The sequence below is a fragment of the Macadamia integrifolia genome, unplaced genomic scaffold (assembly GCF_013358625.1).
Source record: "Macadamia integrifolia cultivar HAES 741 unplaced genomic scaffold, SCU_Mint_v3 scaffold1971, whole genome shotgun sequence".
In the NCBI taxonomy this organism is placed as follows: domain Eukaryota; kingdom Viridiplantae; phylum Streptophyta; class Magnoliopsida; order Proteales; family Proteaceae; genus Macadamia; species Macadamia integrifolia.
Window position 1 is genome coordinate 1 of NW_024868442.1, and position 20,561 is coordinate 20,561.

Sequence of the window (20,561 nt, forward strand, 5' to 3'; positions counted from 1 at the left end):
GGATTTCATATAATTACCTCATTTGCTGCAGAAGCAGCACCAAAGTAAATTGTTCTACCACAAGAGAGAAGGCAGAGGTTGTCAAAAAGCTCAGAGACTTCAAAGGTAGGTTGATGGATAGATGTGATGACAGTCTTTCCCCCTTGTTGAGCAAGGTTCACAATTCTTTTCATGACATGGTAAGATGCTGCACTGTCAAGCCCGCTTGTTGGTTCATCTAGGAATAGAAGCTTAGGGTGTGTCAATAGCTCAATGCAAATGCTCACTCTCCTCTTCTGCCCACTACTAATCCCTTTGGTGCCCCTTCCCCCTATACGTGTGTGCATCTCATCTTGTAAACCCATTTCTTTTATAGTCATCTCTGCTCTTTCCTTCTTCTCCAACCTCGACATTGAATTAGGTAGTTGTAGCTGAGCAGAGTAGTATACAGCTTCTTCAACTGTTAATGTTGTCATTAGAAGATCATCTTGAGTGACATAAGCCTAAACAAAGGGAAAGGCAAACAACAATGTTATAGTTGAGAAATTGAAGCAATACAAAATTTACAGTATTCATTTAAGGTTAACTATAATCATCATGTGCACGCATGTGTAAATATCCATCCCGAATACTCAAACTATTGGGTGGAGGGAGGGGATGTAAGGTTGGTTTTGGGAATTAAATAGTCCCTCCCCACCTAACCCACAACCCCCCACCCACCCCACAACCCCCCACGGCCCCACCCATTAACATCTAATTCAAGAGCAACTCAATGATGGAGGTGTTTGTTGCCATTTACTGAACTGAGTTAAGCAAAAGATCTATTTTCTTACTGAAGTCCCATATGCTAGAGTTTGTTTTACACCATTGACAAGCATATTTCCATGTAGCCTTGTGCTTGGACCTTGACGCCCTGCCATGGGAACTTTGTATTAGAATGTGTTTCATAAGATCTTCACAAAATCAATTTTGCAGAACTAGATCAAGCAACCAAACAATTATTAGTAAGGGGAAGAAACCGGATAAACACTTTGGAGGAAGATGGCTCATAGCTATTTTCTTAGTTGTTGGGACTTGTATAAGGAAATTCTTGTCAAAGGGTATCAAGGAAATAACGGAATACCTTTTCATGGATGTCTAAACCAACATAAAGGTTGAACAGAAAGTCCAGCCAAGGCATCCTCAAGGGAAGAGAATGTCTAAACCAACATAAAGTTTGCCTTCTACAAGGGATCACATCAATGCATAATCTAAGAAATAACATAAGAGATGGAAACAGAGGAATCTATCTTAATTCACCTAAGCTCTGTGACCTGGTAGGATTCCTAGTTTTAAGAGTCTACTAGAACTTAAAACTCAAGAGTGAGCTTGTGAGATAATGGTATTCACCTGCCAAGGCATCAAGAAGAGTAGATTTGCCACAACCAGAAGGACCCATAATGGCCAAGACCTCTCCAGGCTGAGCATACCCAGTAAGCCCTTGAAGGATTGTTTTACACCCACTTCTTCCCACGGTGACTGTCACCCATAGATCCTCCCATGTCAAGAAAACACCTTCTCCATTCAACTCCAGACTAACCATATCACTCTTAGCAGAACTTGCTTTTACAATGGCTTTCTGCAATGGATCGATTTCCAGTAGTTCAGTTGGAGACGTAATTTCTGTATCAAAGTCATCCTTCTCCAACCCCTCCTCATCTTCCAAAATCATCTTGTGTTCATGACAATTTGATCCTACTGAGCTTGAATTCGAACTGAAACTAGAGAGGTCAATTTCAGAAGCCATTGTAGCAGTCGCTGGTCAAGGCCGTTACAACTAAAGGTAATGGCCAATAGATAGAGTGGTTATTAATATGGCTTTGTCCTATCCTAAACATGCTCGAACTCTATCTCTTAGCTCTAACCCTTACCCAAAATTCTGCATTGACCATAACAACAGCATTAGCTGCTCAAGGCGTGACAAGTAGTCACGACTGTCTGCGCATCGAGCAGTTTTTATAGGCTTAGGGCCTACGAAAGAAACTGTTAATATAACTCCAAGAGTCTCAGTCCTATATTTACTCGAACTCCTTCGCATATAAACTTCCTTTTCCCACTATAATCTGGATCAGGTTCATGCACAAGAACATGTCCTTGGTCCGTGGATTTAAAATTCATTAAATGCAGAAAGAGAAAATAGATTCTAAATCTATGGACTACGGATCTCATAGATGAACCTAATCCGGTATCTTATTGTATAAGGGGAGGGACATGAATTTAGTAAATGGTTTTTTTTTACTGTTTTACCATTGATCCATTCTGATCCACTTAGACGAATATCTACGGTTTCCTACGTGGACAGTGTAGGAAGGAATCTGCATACTTCACCAATGAAGGATTAAAAAATGGTATCAACTATTTGGATCCAAATAGGGTCAGAAGAGATGTCATAGTGGGCCCCCTATGTTTATTATGTAAGAAGGGTATGAAAGAATCTGTAAAAGGCAGTGTAGCAATTTTTTTCCTCATCAAATTTTTTTTTTGGAGTTCTCACTTGCGTATCTTTATACCTAGACACGGGCGCACAAAAAGACTCTGCTGCCCCACCCTATGTGCTAACGATGCTTTTGTGAGGCCTCCTAATGGTCTATGCACTGGCACAATGGCTGCACAAGTGGGTAACGTTTTCTTACCCAATTTTTTTATTGGAAACTTTCTTTTTAGATCATAGTTGTAAAACCAGGTTTTAACTCGTCAGAGTATCTTGAGTCGAATAAAAAACTCATGAAACCTGGTCAGCTTTGTTATGTCCATCCCTCCCTCCTTTGTATGCATGGTGAGCTCTCTCATTTTCTCGCTACTATGCCCACCAAAATCCTCTACAGAGCGCTTTTGAGGCTTCCTCTCGTTGCCATGGCTTGCTCTCCTTCTCTAATAGAAGGCGACAATGAGTTTGGAGATCTCTACAGAGACATCCTTCCACCCTTTTCTCTTCAACAACCTCTGCTTGGAGAGAGACGATTCTTGGGGAGAACAATGATGGGGCTTCGAATTGGAACAATAGTAGAAGTGATTGGATGAAAGAGAGAGCATGAAGAAGAAAAACAATTCCAGTTATGGACTCCCTCTTTTTTCTCGTTTTCTGTTGAGGTGTCAGAACCTACCAAAATTGATATGAGCTTATTGGATCATGTTTTGACTGAGGTTTAGCTAGATTAAAATCAAGTTGGACTGCATTAAAATGATAAGACACTAAACTGAACTTAAAAAATGGGATAAAAAATGACAACCCGATAAGAAGCGGACACCAACTTGAAATTCATAAAAAATCACAATTTTTGCACATTTTTTAATAAATTTATATGGTAAATCGAAATCAAACCGATAAGAAACCGAAATTGAATGAAACCAAATCAAAATTGGTGCATCCTTAGAGGTTCATGTCTCAACTCCACTTGTTCTCACATCAAAACCTACGAAGTCTAATTAAATCCAATCCAAATTGACCGATTGACGCCGTGGCTATTTCCAATAATATTTTTTTCTTTTTCTTTTTCTTTTTTTCAATAAATGCTTAAACCAGATTCTTAAAATTAATTTAATTACTCTTCATTTCTTGTTAAACACTAATTTTTAAAAAATTTTAATGAATTTTCATATAATTTTTTTTTTTCTCTTCATGCACATATTATTGGGCAATAGAATCCTTGCCACTTGTGGGGCCACTGGCAAGCGTGCAGGCCAATAAACAGGCAGGGGTTCTTTTCTCCTTTAATATATATAAAAAAAAAAAATAAAAACAAATAACTTGCCATCACTAAGTTTGACCAAGTTTGACTCCCTCGACTCACCAGGTTTTCTTCAGAACGAGTCATATTCTCATAGAAGCAAAATTTCAACTTTTTTTCCTCCTCTCATGGTAATTGAAACTTTCAAAATTACCCCTAATACCCTAACTTCAGGCAACCCTAATTGAGAATAGGATTTGAGTTGTTTTTATAGCAACTCACTTGCGTTTGTTTCCCATTAGGTCACTTATCCTTCCTTTTTTCATGTTCTTGGCAACCAAGTAACTGCGCCATTCCATTACTGTTGCCATCTGAGTTTGCCATCGCAGAGTCACTGCTTATTTGCTGCTACTGCTTAAGTTCACCCTGCGCAATCAACCATTCTGAAAATCACTACACAAGCCGCACCATCTCCCCATCTCTAAACCATCTCACTACGCCTTCTCAAAGCCAACCCCATTACTACCCCACACCCACCGTCCCTATTTCAGATCTGGGTCACTCCTCTTAAGTATCAATACAACCCATCATCTCTTAATATTGCCTGCACCAACCCATTATCTCTTATAGCCCATGCACTATCACAATCTCCTTAGCCATCCATCTCTGATGCCAACAAGGCAACAACCAACTGTCTCTTCTTTAATTTCCCTTCTCTTTTTTTTCTTCTTCCAAAACCCAACCACTATCAACGTGGCCTCATCCCACCATTACTCATCTCATAACTCTCCATCCACATCACCACAGACAATCTCCTCATCGCATAACCTACCACCCTGATCATCCATTACCAGAACCATAACCATCGCACACCATTGCCATGGAGTCCAATGCTTCTACCACTCCCACCCTCCCCACTCCCGTCTCCTCCCCTCCTCTCCTCTCCTCTCCTCTCCCTTACCCATGCCCACCACTATCTGTCTCTTGAAATTAACATTCAAGATTTTTTAATTTCTATTTTGGGAGACTCAGATTTTCTCCTTTCTCAAAGGACAAAACTTACTTGGTTACCTTGATGCCTCCTTATTATATCTCTCACAAAGGAAGTTCTCCCCCTTGCCATTGACAAATCGTCAAGCAAAGATATTCTTGATACACTCACAAACACTTTGGATCAACCTCTATTACTAAGATACTATCCCTATATCTAGCTTTCTAAGATCTTGAAACACCTCGATCCTACGTCAAGAGTAAACCCTTCACTGCTTTAAAATGTGTTGCGATCATGGAAAGGGCTCAGTCTCTTACCCTAGTTGATGTGAGATTAAAGAGCTTGTCCCCGTAACATCTTTCATTTTTTTCTTCCAACCTTCTTTTAGACCAACCCCACACCAAAAGGCGAGTCCTTCATGGTTTTAAAATGTATCTTGGCCATGAACGGGTGTTACGAGTTATCAAAACTTTGTAACACAAGGGGTGGGGGGGGGGGGGGGGGCAAATAAAGGAGAATATAGCACTAAATATATATGTATACTTCTTAGACGTAGATTAAAAAGCAAGTGAAAAAAAAAAAAAGAAAATATACCATATTCGAAGAGTAATTGGATATTTCAAAATTCCAAAGGAGGAAAAGAGTTGAAAATTTTCTTTACTGGGAATTTAAAATAATAATAATAATAATAATATATATATATATATAGAGAGAGAGAGAGAGAGAGAGAGAGAGAGAGAGAGAGAGAGAGAAAGAGAGAGAGATTTTATATAGGGTATAGGAAATGGACAAAGAAAACCCCATCATGCATGTATAATGACGATTTAGGAAGCAGTAGTAATGTGTTTCCTAATTTTAACTGGCCGTAACTATTTTCCTTTGACCATTATTCCTTATATATGTTCCCATTGTTAATGATCAATTATGCTTAATTTTCAATAATTTGTTTCTAAATAAAGGGTATATATATATATATATATATATTTTTTTTTTTTTGGATACTAACAAATCATGGTAATGCATTTAAATGATAACAATCTTAATGTTATGTCAATATTTACCAAAATATCATCAATTATATAAAAAGATACTATTTTGTGAAGCTATGGTTGGTTCAAAAGTTTTTAATTCTGGTTTTCATTACATTCATTGTATCCAAGTGGCATGGAATGTTGTTCCTTCTATATTTTTGGATTACAAAGTACCATTGGTTACTGAAGATAACCTTTGGGGCAAATTTGATGGCTGTTATTATCTTATATAAAACAATAATAAAGTGTGTCCTAATTTTCGTTTACCAAAGCTATATTTACAAAAATGTTGCAGATTATGAAAAAGTTCATATAAGAGATGTGATTGATTCTTAGTTCAGTAGCAATGAAAAGCTTCTTTAGGAAATGCAATTGATTCTTATTTGTTAGTATTTACTTTCCTCTCACAAATTTTTTCTTTCCTCCCTTCATTAAATTTGTGGATTCTTTTTCTTTTCTCATTTGATATATTGCTTCTTTCCCAATATTGACTTCGCATATAAGATGCCACCATAAGTAGGCAGTGTGTAAATCCCACTCCTAAATCAAATTTGATTCTTTTTTTTGGTAGCAAAATCATACTAAAATACTCTATCATGTGCAAAAACACATGGTTTGCAATAAAATGACCATCAACTATTTCAGGGCACATTGGTACAATTAACTAATATATTTAAAAGAAACGTGATTCATTTATATCTATCATGTGATTTTTAATTTTCGATCGTGCAGTGATGTTTACTGCATGATGGAGGAAAACTTTGTCCTATTCTCAAATAAAGAATAATGATTAAAAATATGAGAAATAGTTTCATAGTGACCGTACCCTAAAAGCCAAACCACGTGGACTAATTGTTTAGCATTTGAATTGTTGGACAAGTGGGGGATGCCTTGGATATGTCACCTATTAAATTTGGTGGCTTCTTCATACATATATAAATGATTTTGAAAGTGTCACATTGATATATTACTTCAAACCATGATAAACGTTGATCGGTATTGATAATATTTCTATCGAATTTCGAACTATAATTGAACAAGAAAATGACGATTATTAATAATATGATGGAAGGGTTTCACCTATGTCATTATTGAAAACTTATTTTTGGTGCACAACCCATGGAGGAAAGGACTTGCCGGAGCCTTAAATTCATAAAATTATGAGGGAAAAGGAAAAGGTTAGGCACATTTCTGACTGTTGAACCATGTGTCCGCCTCTCTCCTTCCAGTTAGAAGACCCCGTTCACATGTGTTTTCCGTTTACTAACTTACGTGGAAGAGGTGGTATACTCAACTCTTGCCCAACTATAAATATCTAAAAAGGTTGTGGATCATCAAAAATACAAAGAGTAGAATAAAAAGGACACGTACATGATACTGCACATGAGAAGAACTTTTGTTGTTGTTGTTGTGGTTGGGGTTGTGGTTGGGGTGGGGAAGGTATACCTTTTGTTAGAGCCGTTTTGGTTGGCTCATTTTTGTTCTCTCTTCAAGAGAATCCTACTCACATGGAAATGTGGTCACAATTAATGTTTTGGTGGACTTGTTCTGGTGAGGAATGGGAGGTTACCACTTCCACCACTCAATGATGAATTACTAATGGATGAGAACTAATGCTAGTAATACATGGTCCTTAAAAAACCTTTAAGTACATTTTTTTTACTCTATCTTACTAAGCGTCATTGGTCAATGGCCACTCTACTGTGTGCTAGTAGGACCAATAGTCATCTACTCCTACATACACGCATTCACTCGTCCTTCCATATGATAACCTTCTCCCTTGGGCGCTAACTCCTCAAGCCAAAACTGTCACCACTAGGCTAAGCCTGTAGAAGTATTATGCACACGTTTGATTTAATTCTTAAGTTTATTGTAATTTCAATAATGATTACCTTATTTTAATTTAATTCTTAACTTTATTGTAATTTCATTTTACTTTTAAATTATAATTTATTTTATTTTATTTTTGACGAGGAATAGGTGGACAGCATGACGATAATGAGGTTTTTTTTTAGGAAATCTGTTTCTAACAGAGGTGGTTCCAACTAATTGTTGTAACCAACATGAAAAGTTTGAGGGTCTTTTCGAACATTCATAAATAAGGGGAGTAATGAAGAGTAATCCATTTACTATCCTGCAAAAATATTTAAAATTTAGCTAAATTAAGCTAAATCAGAATATTCTATTTTTGTTACAAAAAAAAAAAAAAAAAATCTATTTTGCATTTATGGTCACTAAACTTATTTTATTTTATTTTTAGATTAGAGTCTTTATTATTCTGTTGGTGTGAAGTGAATCACTTTCTTTTGGTTGAATTGACGTGTTGCAGGATGAGAGGAAGGACTTTAATTTCCATTAATTCCCGTGCTATAATCTAATGGATCTTTTAAGTTCCTATGAATGGCTTAAATTCTATTTTACACTCGAAATGGCATCCAAATAGGCGAATTATATTGGGTCAATTCCATTTCAACCCTACTTATTTTTGTTAATAAAAATGGACTCTTAAGTTATAAGAGATCCAAGTGAAGTGGGTTGGGCCATGAGATACCATGCCCAGCCTGACTTTGTTTAGTTTGGATCAAGATGGGCCCGAAGTGCAAGATCTCTTTTGGTACAAACAACAAGGTTATTGTGATGTGGGAGAAGAAGAATAGATTTCATTTTTAGGAAATCAGTTGTCCAGATCTATTTATAAATGTGTAATGGACAGCTTAGATTAGTTTGAGAGATTTGGTGATCTCACAAACGGTTTATTACAAGAATCACGACCCTTGGCCCATGTTGAGAACTTTCTCATCATTGCCCAAATACCACCATACGGGAAATCTGATGGGTCCAAATTTTGATTATATGAAGGTCCCATTCTTATGTGTTAGGTTTTTTTTCTTTTTCTTTTGGGAGGGGGTGTTTAAGGGTCAAGGGCCTATGGGCCATTACATAGTAGACCCACATAGGGGTTGAAGGCCTATGGGTAATTACATAGTAGATCCACATAGGGTCAAGTGTAGATCCACCGCGGAGTCAACAATAGGGGTTCAAGGCAACACTTCTTGCAAAACAAGGAAATTGGTGAAAACCAAACACCAATGCACTTTAGAGGAATTGATCAAATGATCAATCCTTAGGCAGGTATTGAGAACCAAACGAATTAATAAATAGAGAATCGTGTTTCACTTGAAACACTCTTTAAGGAATTATGTGACCAAACACATCGAGGTATCAGTGTAAATGTAGTTTGACAATTAGCCAAATAAAATTTAAAAAATCTAGGAACTTAAAAGAGTGTTCTGTAATGGTCAAAGTACCTTGTATGTGCATGGATATACATGGGGATATTTGATTGAATTGGTATGAAATTTAACACATGGCTATTCCATACTATGTCCTCTCTATCCAATAGTTTGAATAGTTACATCATCCAGTCATGTGGCATAAGAAAAATGGGCCTAGGCCTCACAACATTAGACCATTTAGATGAAACCATTTTGCCCATCGGAATAGATCAAAACAAAGCAAATCTCAAGAACTTCAAGCTTCAGAGTCGGTTACCCAAACACCAAGAACGATTTGAATGAGAAACTCGTGAGTAATAGAGCTTAACATAAAATAAATAAATAAATAAATAAAAAATTGACTAGTTCTTTTCCACTGCTGTTGTGGATGACTTCTCCAATATGATAAGTGTATTCTTCTGGGGAGGAACAACAAAGGAAGCTTTGATGATTGGCTTAAGTTTCTCAACACTCTTTATGATCCCAAAGAACATTAGTCGATACACCACCACCATCCAAAACAAGATAGCTAGATCAACCCACTTAGAGTAACCCATCTCCATTTCCCATATATTTCTTAGAATCTCATCTCCAGTGATGGTTGCTGACCCTCCTACTTGGTTATTAGGAAAACTTAATCCTAAAAACTCATTTTTGTACAACCCTTGGTTTGCATACTTGTCAAAAGAAATATAGTAAACTGGGTATTTCCACAAAATTTTAGGGAGACTATTTGGCATTCTAAAGAAACCAACATTCAACATCATCACCCCTTGAATTCCAGCTCCTATGATTATACCCATTAGGAAATCTGGAACAGTACTTGCAACTATCATCATTAAACTCTCCACCAACATTATACACATGAAGAGTGTCAAAGCAAAGTATGCGAAGTGATCAATTCCTCTCTGAAGATCAACAAGGTAATACGCAATTGCCCCAGGGATCAAAGAATTTAAGATCAAGTAAGGAATGGAAGAAAGTGTGTTGCCAATAACGAATGCACCGACGCCGTAATGCCCATTCAATCTTTCTCTTTAAAATATCTGAATTGAAAACAAAGCCTAGAACATATATCATTACAAGTTAACAACAATACCTTTCAAAAAATTAAGCATTTTAATCACTAAGGCCAGCCTGAGTGAGATTTGATTTGAGCTCACCTTCATGTCCTCAACAAAAGAAGGAAATCCACCAATGGCCATGAATGTTAAAAAGCCACTGACAAAACTGAGCATCGAACATCTAGCCTGAAATTACAAGAGTTAACCAAAATGTTAATGTTGTAATGCACTATTGATCAAAATGTACTGCTTCATGTTCTTCATCTATTAACAAGCCATAGGGGAGATGCTCTTTTAACTTCAATGTCTTACCTGAATTGATCTGTAGCTGTGACCAATGTTATAGAAGATAGTGCCTACACATAAGCACAGAGCAACATAGATTGCAAATCGCAACCAGTAATAGCCTAGATCCCGAAACATATTAACGAAGGATCTCTTTGTAAGAACGATGGATTGAGTGAAAAATCCTGCTTGACTTCCCTTTTTCACCATTGCTGCTCCTTCCTACAAAATGAAAAAAAGTATTTTATATATTGGTCTAATTAGCATCATATACTGTGCAACAATCATTAAGCAAGATGAAAATCAGCTGATGAGTTGATTTCATATGTACCCTTTTACATATCTCAGCTACCCATCCTTGAATTTGCTGGTATGTTGTGGATGAATTGTATGACTGAACAAGGATTTTGATAGCTTCTTCTGTGGTCATGGCTTCAGTTTTAGGACCTTGTTCAATGTCATATACAGACAGTACTAAAGAAGTTTAAAGTCTGATTGAAATGCTATAAAAAAGATGACAGTGGATTACTTTTTATTACCTGTTCAAAGTCTTTGTTGATTGTCCTAAGGAAATGATCAGATGGGTTCATCATTGTTGGGCATGGGAAACCATTCAATGCGAAGAACTGCATAAATCAGAAGAAATAAACCATTATTCATAGAAACAAGGACAGAACAAATTGAAAAGAAAAGCTCTAGATATTAATAGTCAAATTCTCATTTTGGTGATTTAATTACATCATTAGCCCCAGAAGCAGGACCAGAGTAAACTGTTGTTCCACTTGATAGAAGACAAAGACTTTGGAAGCGCTCACAGACTTCACTACTGGCTGTTCATGACATGGAAGGATGCTGCACTGTCGAGTCCACTTGTGGGTTCATCAAGAAAGAGAAGCTTTGAGCGTATTAAGATCTCAATGCAAATGCTCACTCTCCTTTTTTGGCCACCACTTAGTCCTTTGACACTCCATCCTCCTATTCTTGTGTTAATGGCATCTTGCAATCCCATCTCCCTTATGGTGGACTCTGCTCTTTCCTTTTTCTCAGCTTTTGGCAGAGTCTGGAAGTTGGAGTTGGGCAGAGTAGTATACAGCTTCTCTGACCGTTAGAGTTGTCATCAATGTATCATCTTGAGTCACATAGGCCTGAGGATCGAAATGGCTGCTCTTTAGTACAACTTACAATGAGATTGTAGTAAAATTCGTAGTAAAATGTCTTCAAAAACTTGATTTATGATGGCTTCATCTGTTGCAATGGAAATGAAAATTTTCAAACCTAAAATATTTTTGTATTCATCATCTCTTTTTATTTGGTCAAAGAAGGTGGAGTGACGCGTCCACCAATCAAAATATATAATCACTAAATATGATAATAGATTTAGAACTCAATTTAATTACTTTCATCCATGGTGAGAGAGAATCTCTTCCCTCATCATTTTGCTGGTTAGAAAAAAATCCTATGGCTATACCAATTATTTTTTGGACCTTCCAATAGTAAGGGGAATAATTATGGGATCATAATGGTGGACACGAGCTGAGGAATATTTGTCAATACCAATCTAGATTTCTTCATTTCATTTTCTTTCCCTTTCCCATTCTTTTCGTCCTTTGTTGCTAACCTGAGATGAATTTTCAATTGGGAAGCCTCATTTTTTTTTTTTTTTTTTGATAGCGTAGTTGGAAAGTTCCATGATGATATCCTTTTGTAGACATGACTTTGACTTTGACTTTGACAAAGGCTAAACATATATAAGAAAGGTCAAAGGTAACCAAAATGTTTCTTATGGTAAATTGGGCACATATTATGAATATTAGCCTAGCCTAGCCTAGCCTAGTGATAGCAGCTTCGATTGGAAGAGCTCACGCTCAGGGGAGAAGATTGTGGGTTCAAATCTGTTGTATGCAAATGTATACATAGGAGTAAGTGGCCATTGACTCTATTGCTAGATACAATATAAAATATGTTAAGTCTGTCTCGAATTCTTGACCCGTTTTGAAGATTGACCCGATCCGACATATTTTGGTGGCGACCCGAATGGGAATTTTTCTGAGATCTGTGATGGAAGCAGAGGGGTTGGGCCGATAGGCCCAAGCCCGGAGCCCATCACTATCGGCACAACCCCTCTGCTTCCATCACTGATCTCATATGGGGGTGCGGGGGCTACGCCCCGCGGTATGGTTCGACCGGATCGACCGCGACCCGATGGGTCGACCCACGTTTTTTGAGTATATATAATGTACTGTTGCTTGTTGAGAAAGTCATTGTATTCTAGGGTTTTCACGAAGCTAGGGTTTCAGGGCGAGTTCTTCCTCGCCGCTTCTAAGGTGTAATCCCTCTTCTGCATAGTGAATCATCTTCTTCTTCGCCCGAGGACGTAGCACACCACCCTAGTGTGTGAACCTCGTTAAATCTCTGTGTCGTACGGATCTATTGTCTCCCTTTATTCGTGTTTCTTGTTATTTGATCTAACAGGTAGGTATGGTTCCAGTTTGTTTTCAGTTTCTTACATAGGTTTATAATTGGATTGGTTTTGGTATTTTGTCTAATTTGGATTCAACTTTTCATATAAAATGTATACAAAACTATGCAAAATTTGTTTCCTTTAATAAATTTCGAGCTGTTTTCGGTGTTTTATCAGTTTGGTTTCATTTTCGATCCAAGTTTTGAGCTGATTTCAGGTTCATTCAGTTTCTTGTGTTGTTCGATTTGATTTTGGGGTTGCAATACTCCAAACCAAAACCGACCCAATAAGACATTGGTTTGGTCCTTATAGGTTCAGTCTGGCCGGTTTACTGGTTAGGTCCAGCTGGTTTTCCGATTCGATTTAGGTTTTGACGCCCCCTATAGGCCTATACTAAGGTCCTTAAAGGCAAGTATTCTGTCAGCGTTAGCTCTCAGGTACCACTCAAGTGAGATGATACCAAACGTGGCTAATAGCTAATTGTGTTCGAAAGGTAGTGTAATTTGTTTTTCTGGATACATAAGGTAGTGTAATTTTGTTACTGAAATTTAGACAGGTCTTTGTATTGGACTTTGGTTGTCGATCAAATATGTCAAAAAGGCATATAGTAGAGAAAATGGTGAACATCATGAATTGATTAAGAAACTGAAATCCCAAATTTCATTATAATTTATTGAATCAAGGAAAGAACAGGGCACACAGCTAAAAGACTTAACAAAAGAATAAACTAGAACCCCGAACAAAAGAATGATCACCCCCGAATTATTGTTTAGGATCACTCCTGAAATACATGAACACTTAATCAACATCAACCCACCTCCTGGTAGGTTCATTGATTCAGAAACTAGAATTCCAAAAAATGAACATAATAGAGCTTAATATACAACAAATAAGAGAACAAAATTGGCTAGTTCTTTTCCACTCCTGCTGTAGATTCCTCTAACATGATATGTGTCTTCTGCTAGGGAGGGACAGCAAGGGCAGCTCTGATGATTGGCTTAAGTTTCTCAACACTCTTTATGATGCCAAAGAACATTAGCCGATACAGAACCACCATTCCAAACAAGATAGCTAGATCAACCCACTTTGAGTAACCCATCTCCACTTGCCATGTATTTCTTAGAATCTCATCTCCACTGATGGTGGCCGGCCCTCCTACTTGGTTATTAGGAAAAGTTAACCCTAAAAACTCATTTTTGTAGAACCCTTGGTTGGCATACTTATGGAAGGCAATGTAGTACATTGGGTATTTCCAGAAAGGTTTAGGAAGGTCATCTGGCAATCTAAAGAAACCACCATTCAACATCATCACTCCTTGAATTCCAGCTCCTGTGATTATACCCATAAGGAAATCTGGAACAATACTTGCAACAATCATCATTAAGCTCTCCACCAACATCATGCACATGAAGAGTACTAAGGCAAAGTATACGAAGTGATCAATTCCTCGTTGAAGTCCAACAAGGTAATATGCAATTGCCCCGGGGATTAAAGAGTTTATAATCAAGTAAGGAGTGGAAGAAAGTGTATTTCCAATAACAAATGCACCGACGCCATAATGCCCATTTAATCTCTCCCTTTGAAAGATCTGAGTTGAATACCAAAGACAAGATCATCATTAAAAGGTTGCAACAGTATCTAATGCAATCACATATTGGGATTTTATAGAGTTATGCTCACCTTCATGTCCTCAACAAAAGAAGGAAATCCACCAATGGCCATGAACGTTAAGAAGGCAGCAACAAACATGAGCATTGAACCTCTAGCCTGAAATTAGAGTTACCAAATTGTTAAGGTGAATGCACTATTGATAAATTTATACTGCTTCAATTCATGTTCTGCTTTCTTGAATAACTTTAATGTCTTACCTGAATTGATCCATAGCTGTGACCAATGTTATGGTAGATAGTGCCTACACACAAGCACAGAGCCACATAGATTGCAAATCGCAACCAGTAATAGCCTAGATCACGAAACATATTCACGAAGGATCTCTTTGTAAGAACGATGGACTGAGTGAGGAATCCAGCTTGACCTCCCTTTTTCACCATGGGTGCTCCTTCCTACAAAATGAAACTAGTATATTATTGGTCTAAGCATCATATACTATACAATAACCACTAAGAAAGATGAAACTAAACTGATGAGTTGTTTGCATATATACCCTTTTACATATCTCAGCTACCCTTCTATGAACTTGCTGGCATGTTGTGGACGATTTGTATGACTCTACAAGGATTTTGATAGCTGCTTCTGTGGTCATGGCCTGAGTTCCAGGGCCTTGTTCGATGTCCTATACAGACAATAACCAAGAATTTTAAAATCTGAAAGAAAGCCCAGCTAAGAGATGATAATGGATTGTTTTTAATTACCTGTTCAAAGTCTTTGTTGATTGTCCTAAGGAAGTGATCAGATGGGTTCCTCATTGTTGGGCATGGGAAACCATTCAATGCAAAGAACTACATAAATTGGAAGAAATAAAAACCATTATTCATAAGAACAAATTGAAAGGATTAATGATTAGTTTCACACTTTGATCATTTAATTACCTCATTAGCTAGAGAAGCAGGACCAAAATAAACTGTTCTTCCACTTGATAGAAGACACAGATTTTGGAAAAGCTCAAAGACTTCACTACTGGGCTGATGGATGGATGCAATTACAGTCCTTCCATCTTGTTGGGCAAGGCCTGCAATTCTGTTCATGACATGGAAAGATGCTGCACTGTCCAGTCCACTTGTGGGTTCATCAAGAAAGAGAAGCTTTGGGCGTGTTAAGACCTCAATGCAGATGCTGACTCTCCTCTTTTGGCCACCACTCAATCCTTTGACACTCCATCCTCCAATTCTTGTGTTCATGGCATCTTGTAAGCCCATCTCCCTTATGGTGGACTCTGCTCTTTCCTTTTTCTCAGCCTTCGGCATAGAATCTGGAAGTTGGAGTTGGGCAGAGTAGTATACAGCTTCTTTGACGGTTAGAGTTGTCATCAATGTATCATCTTGAGTCACATATGCCTAAGTATTTTGAGAGAGGATCGAAATGACTGATTAGTACAATTTACAAAGAATAAAGAAATGGATAAGGAATTTGTGTTAGGCTTACCGAAGTCCCAAATGATAGCCTCTGTTTTCGGCCATTAACAAGTATCTTCCCTGACTGTCTCGTGTTTGAACCTAGTCTCCCTGCTAGGGTGTCAAGCAGAGTAGACTTGCCACAACCAGAAGGTCCCATGATGGCCAACAGTTCACCTGGCTGAGCATATCCCCTCAACCCTTGCAGTATCGCTCGGCTCCCCTTCTTACGATCAGAGACCGACACCCACAGATCCTCCCACGTCAAGTAAACACCATCACTACTACCATAATTTTCTTCTACCTGGGTTTCCAATGGAACAGTTTCATATTGGTCTCCCGAGCCAATCCGTAAGGTTGGTGACTTGTAGTACAACTCATCATGTTGTTGGCTGATAATCTGGTGAGTCTGAGGTTGATGTATATGATAATGAAGAAAAGATGCAGGAGACGAGGAAGGACCAGAGATGCTAAAGGGGAAAAGGTTTCCCACGCCGTAGGAACTGTTACCTTCCTCAGAAGCAAAGCTTCCCATCTCTGAAGTACCATCTTCATCATTTTTCATCACTTCATGGTTGGGTGATCTTGTAGGGCTTGGACTTGGTGTCCATCTAAATGGAGAAGAAGCCATATTCTCAGCTTATAACCCTCAAAGAATCAAAACTCAAGAAAAGTGGTTTCTCTCTCTCTCTCTGATGAGAAATTGAAGGGAGAGAGTAAAGAGTCTATAGCTCTAATGGTTGTAGTAATGGTTGGTTCATAAGAGTGAAGAGTTACGGTTATATATATAGAAGTGGGATCCTGGGGGATTGTGGTGGACTGGTAAATGTCATGTCAGATATTAAATAGTGATAGCATGGATGGAAGACTATTGGGGGATTCCCGGTATGGAAGGGCTGCCGCCTTAGTTTGATTTTTGACTTTTTCAGCTTCAGCGACTACAGTTGAAAGGGGGTGTGAATGGGTTTAGTAGTCTTGAATCTTGATCACGAGACTCATGACCCTCATGATTCAAAAGGCTGGGAGTTGAATATAGGTTATTTCTAATTAGTGGGGTGTAACTCATCAGACAGTAGGAATGAAGCTTAATCTGGAATTTTTCCCCTACAACCTCTCCAAATAAAATAAAAGTCAGCATCTTCATTGTTGAATCAGTCCTAAACCATCATGGGTCAAGAAGCATTTATGATAAGAGAATGTTTCCTAAGAGAACGTTTCCTAATTAATCAAATCACAAGGGAAATTTGGAGATGCACTTCTACCTCAGTGGAAACACATGGATAGTAGGGCTCTAACATAAGTCCTGACAAGGTGGCTGATTCAACCCTTCTATCTCCTGACCTTTGAAAAAAGTCTAATAATAGTTGTATTATCACTGTAAATGTGGCCCAATGGACCCTTTGTTGGCCCTTCATTAGGCCTTTTATAATTGTCCAGCCCCCTTGTGGGTTTTTAGCTCTATGGCCCGTCAATGGAACTTGCCAATTAAGCCTAGTGGCCCTAATAAAAAAAAAGAGGAAACCTGTCTGGTGCGCCTAGCATATTTTCCATTTGACGTATTAGACGGTTCGAAAGTTTGTGAATGAGTAGGCCCACTAACTTGTTGAGATTTTTCCCTTTTAATTGTCCCAATAAAAAAACAAAGCATTCAAAATTCTAAGAATAAGTGGGTGCATGGACATATATGTGAGAGTATATTGGATTACCTCTAGATTTCGCTCATGCTAATTCATATTTGAGACCATGATGGTTGTCTAATTAACGTATGAAAGGAATTGGCACACCATCCTACTAGTATATTGGATTACGTCTAGTTTTCGCTCATGGTAATTCATATTTGAGACCATGACGATTGTCTAATTAACGTATGAAAGGAATTGGCACACCATCCTATTATTTGGTAGTATAAGGTTGGCCACCAAGGGAGGCTTTCCTTATTGGGGTCATCAGCTGTGTAATGACATTTTTCCCTATTTTGTAACAAAATCCTTTTGAGTTTTGAGATTATTCCCATCATTGTTTTTTGGAGGGGGGTCTTTGAAAATTTTAAGAACAACTCCAAGACTTTATTTGTTTCAACCTAAAACGCTTGAAAATAAGATTTTTCCAATGTCAGATTAGAGTTGATGTTGGGAATTTTCTGAAGCTTGAAAATAAGAATGCTGTGCAGTCGATTACATTTTGTAAAGCTTGATTTTGGTATGAGGACAACTCTGAATTACTCAAATGGGCTTAATGGTTGAGAACACAATTACTATCAGATGTAATAGGGTTTGATCTTGGAGGTTACTTCGTATTTTTTCTAGTTCGCATCTATTAAATGACACGACTTAGCCCACATATGTTTTTGTCTGTGTATACTTGTTGCTATTTCAAAAAGTTCTCCAACCTCGCAAAGCAACAGAATATACTATTTTGATTGACTAGCCTTATTGATAAGTTTGTTTACTCAATTTTCGATCTTCATATTTTTCCCTCATATTGTTCCAAAGATGCTGCTTTGGCTTCTGTTTTGACTTCTTCTTCTATCTCCTTTTACCTCTTTTTAGAACGTCTATTCTTATGCTTACTATTATATATCTTAGATTTTATTGGATCCATGTAGCCGATCCCATCAAGTTGAGATAAGGGATAAAGCTATGGTTGTTGTTGTTGTTGTTGTTGTCATCGTCGTCGTCGTCGTCGTTGTTGTTGTATATATATATATATATATATTTTTTTTTTAACTCCCATCAAATTTATCCAAACAAGTGAAGCCTAATGTAGACCTGATGTCTTGTATCATATATGTGATAAATAAATTAAATAAATAATTATATGTGCTCACTCTCTAGTAACATGGGCAAGTACAATCAATCTTGGTTTTCAGCCTTAGTTAGACCTTAAAAATGTTAATGATCACTTTAATTGGCTATTGCCTCTTTTTTATTTTTTTATTTATATATATATATATATATGCTATTGACTATTTCAAATCTAACATAATGCCTATGACACATTAAGTTTATAAGTCCTAATCTTCTATATATTAAACCAATATCTGTCTTTTAAAAAGAGGAAAATTATGTAACAGTCACTCTGAAGTCTCAGGTTTGTAGGACCAATTGTACGTAGTTTGGGAAGTCATGACGTGTGTCAGATTGTCCAATAATGAGAAAGATGAGGGAGAGAGTCTTAAACCCTGATGGGTTTATGGTGTTGCTTCATAAAGACTGGAGTAGTAAAGTGGGGCAAATGGGATGGTGAAGAGGAAATGTCAGATATTAATTAGTCTGATAGTATTGATCGAAGACTTGGGATTCCTGGTAAGGAAGGGCTGCCCTACTTTGTTTGATTTTTGACTGTAGCTGGTAAGTCTTTGAGTATGTGCAGTTTTGATTGCTTTCGTGAAGTTAGTACAGTTGCAGATATGCTGGCCCAGCTTGCGGTGATTCATTTTGGTCATTGGGATATGCCCCAGGTTTAGTTTGAAAGATATTAATTAGAACACTATTGGGAAACCTCGGTTTCATTTCAATTGAGGTATTTTTTTTGTTTATATTGCTGCTGATGATAATGATGAAAGTGGATAGATAATCCGATTTTGTTATTTGGCCTTTGAACGGTTTCTTGTATTTATTCATCATTTGATTATAATATAGTTCTTTCTCATCTTAAGGAAAAAAAAAAAAAAGTCTCTATCGCTTTCACCACTCTACTACCATTGGTAGATTTACTCAATAATAAAAATAAAAATTATAAATAAATATATACAAAATGAGAGAGAATTCTTTAAACAAGTGACACAATGGAATACACTAATGAGGATGACAAAATAATTTCATACATATGAGAATAGAAAAGTAATTTCATTTGCATAGGAAATGGAAGTTTCCATTACCATTATCATCAATAAAAAAAACTAGATGTTTCCACCTCCCTAGCATCTTATGCCCGTGTGGAAAGACACTGTATTCTCAAGTTACAGTGGACCATATCTTGAAAACGTGTAAACCAATCATGTGGCTGAAATAAGGTCTTTACTCAAACGAGTCACTGAGTCTATTCAAGCTTGACGCGAAAGGCTGATTTCAATTTTTCATAAATAAGATGAAAAATCATACCAAATATTAATTTTAATTTATGATCCTATGAAATATTTCACAAAATCATATCAAAGATAACCTAAGTGAGGTGTAAGTTGGATAATAAAGATGAAACTAGTTAACCTTAATTTTTTCCCTACAACCCTCTCTCCCCTAAAAAAAGGTCAATAATATTTTGAAAATACAAAGATGAAACTAGTTTTTTTTTTTTTTAACAGAAACGAAATGTTATTCAAAAAAATCGGACAAGGAGGAACTCCTGCTAAGATATGAGTTATTTACGAGGATGAATCCAAGACAAAATTTAAGAGCATCACTTGCAAGGAAGTGGGCTTCCCCATTAAAACTACGTGGAATGAAACAAAAAAAGAACTGAAACAAAATCAAGAGAAAGTACAAAAATATCATCAACTATTTCTAAAGATGCCCAATCAAGAGAGGTAGAAATGCCGTTGAGGGCTTGGATAAGAGGTTGACAATCGAAAAAGATCTCAATAAATGGATCCCAATCAATATAGGATCCATCTGTCTAGATATCATCATATACATCCAGAAAGCCGTATGCTTTGGAAGAAGCTTGTACAGTTTGGGAAGGGGTTTTGATTGATCAAA

At 37.3% G+C, this 20,561-nt stretch overlaps 2 protein-coding genes and 1 pseudogene across 2 annotated transcripts; all 3 read right to left on the reverse strand.

The window, feature by feature from the left end:
- Positions 1–17: 17 nt before the first annotated feature.
- LOC122065309 (ABC transporter G family member 1-like) lies at positions 18–1,932 on the reverse strand (the record flags this gene model as incomplete). Its single annotated transcript, XM_042629098.1, has 3 exons — positions 1,369–1,932; positions 813–892; positions 18–482 (listed from the first exon to the last, which is right to left on the reverse strand). Coding segments are annotated over exons 1-3 (942 nt in total), but the record flags the coding sequence as incomplete, so codon positions are not given.
- A 7,413-nt stretch (positions 1,933–9,345) lies between these two features.
- LOC122065313 lies at positions 9,346–12,263 on the reverse strand (annotated as a pseudogene).
- A 1,163-nt stretch (positions 12,264–13,426) lies between these two features.
- LOC122065310 (ABC transporter G family member 1-like) lies at positions 13,427–16,600 on the reverse strand. Its single transcript, XM_042629099.1, has 7 exons — positions 15,896–16,600; positions 15,343–15,807; positions 15,166–15,252; positions 14,958–15,086; positions 14,662–14,856; positions 14,474–14,560; positions 13,427–14,381 (listed from the first exon to the last, which is right to left on the reverse strand). The coding sequence occupies exons 1-7, from the start codon at positions 16,493–16,495 to the stop codon at positions 13,755–13,757; spliced, it is 2,190 nt and encodes a 729-aa protein (XP_042485033.1). The 5' UTR covers positions 16,496–16,600; the 3' UTR covers positions 13,427–13,754.
- Between the last annotated feature and the right edge of the window lie 3,961 nt (positions 16,601–20,561).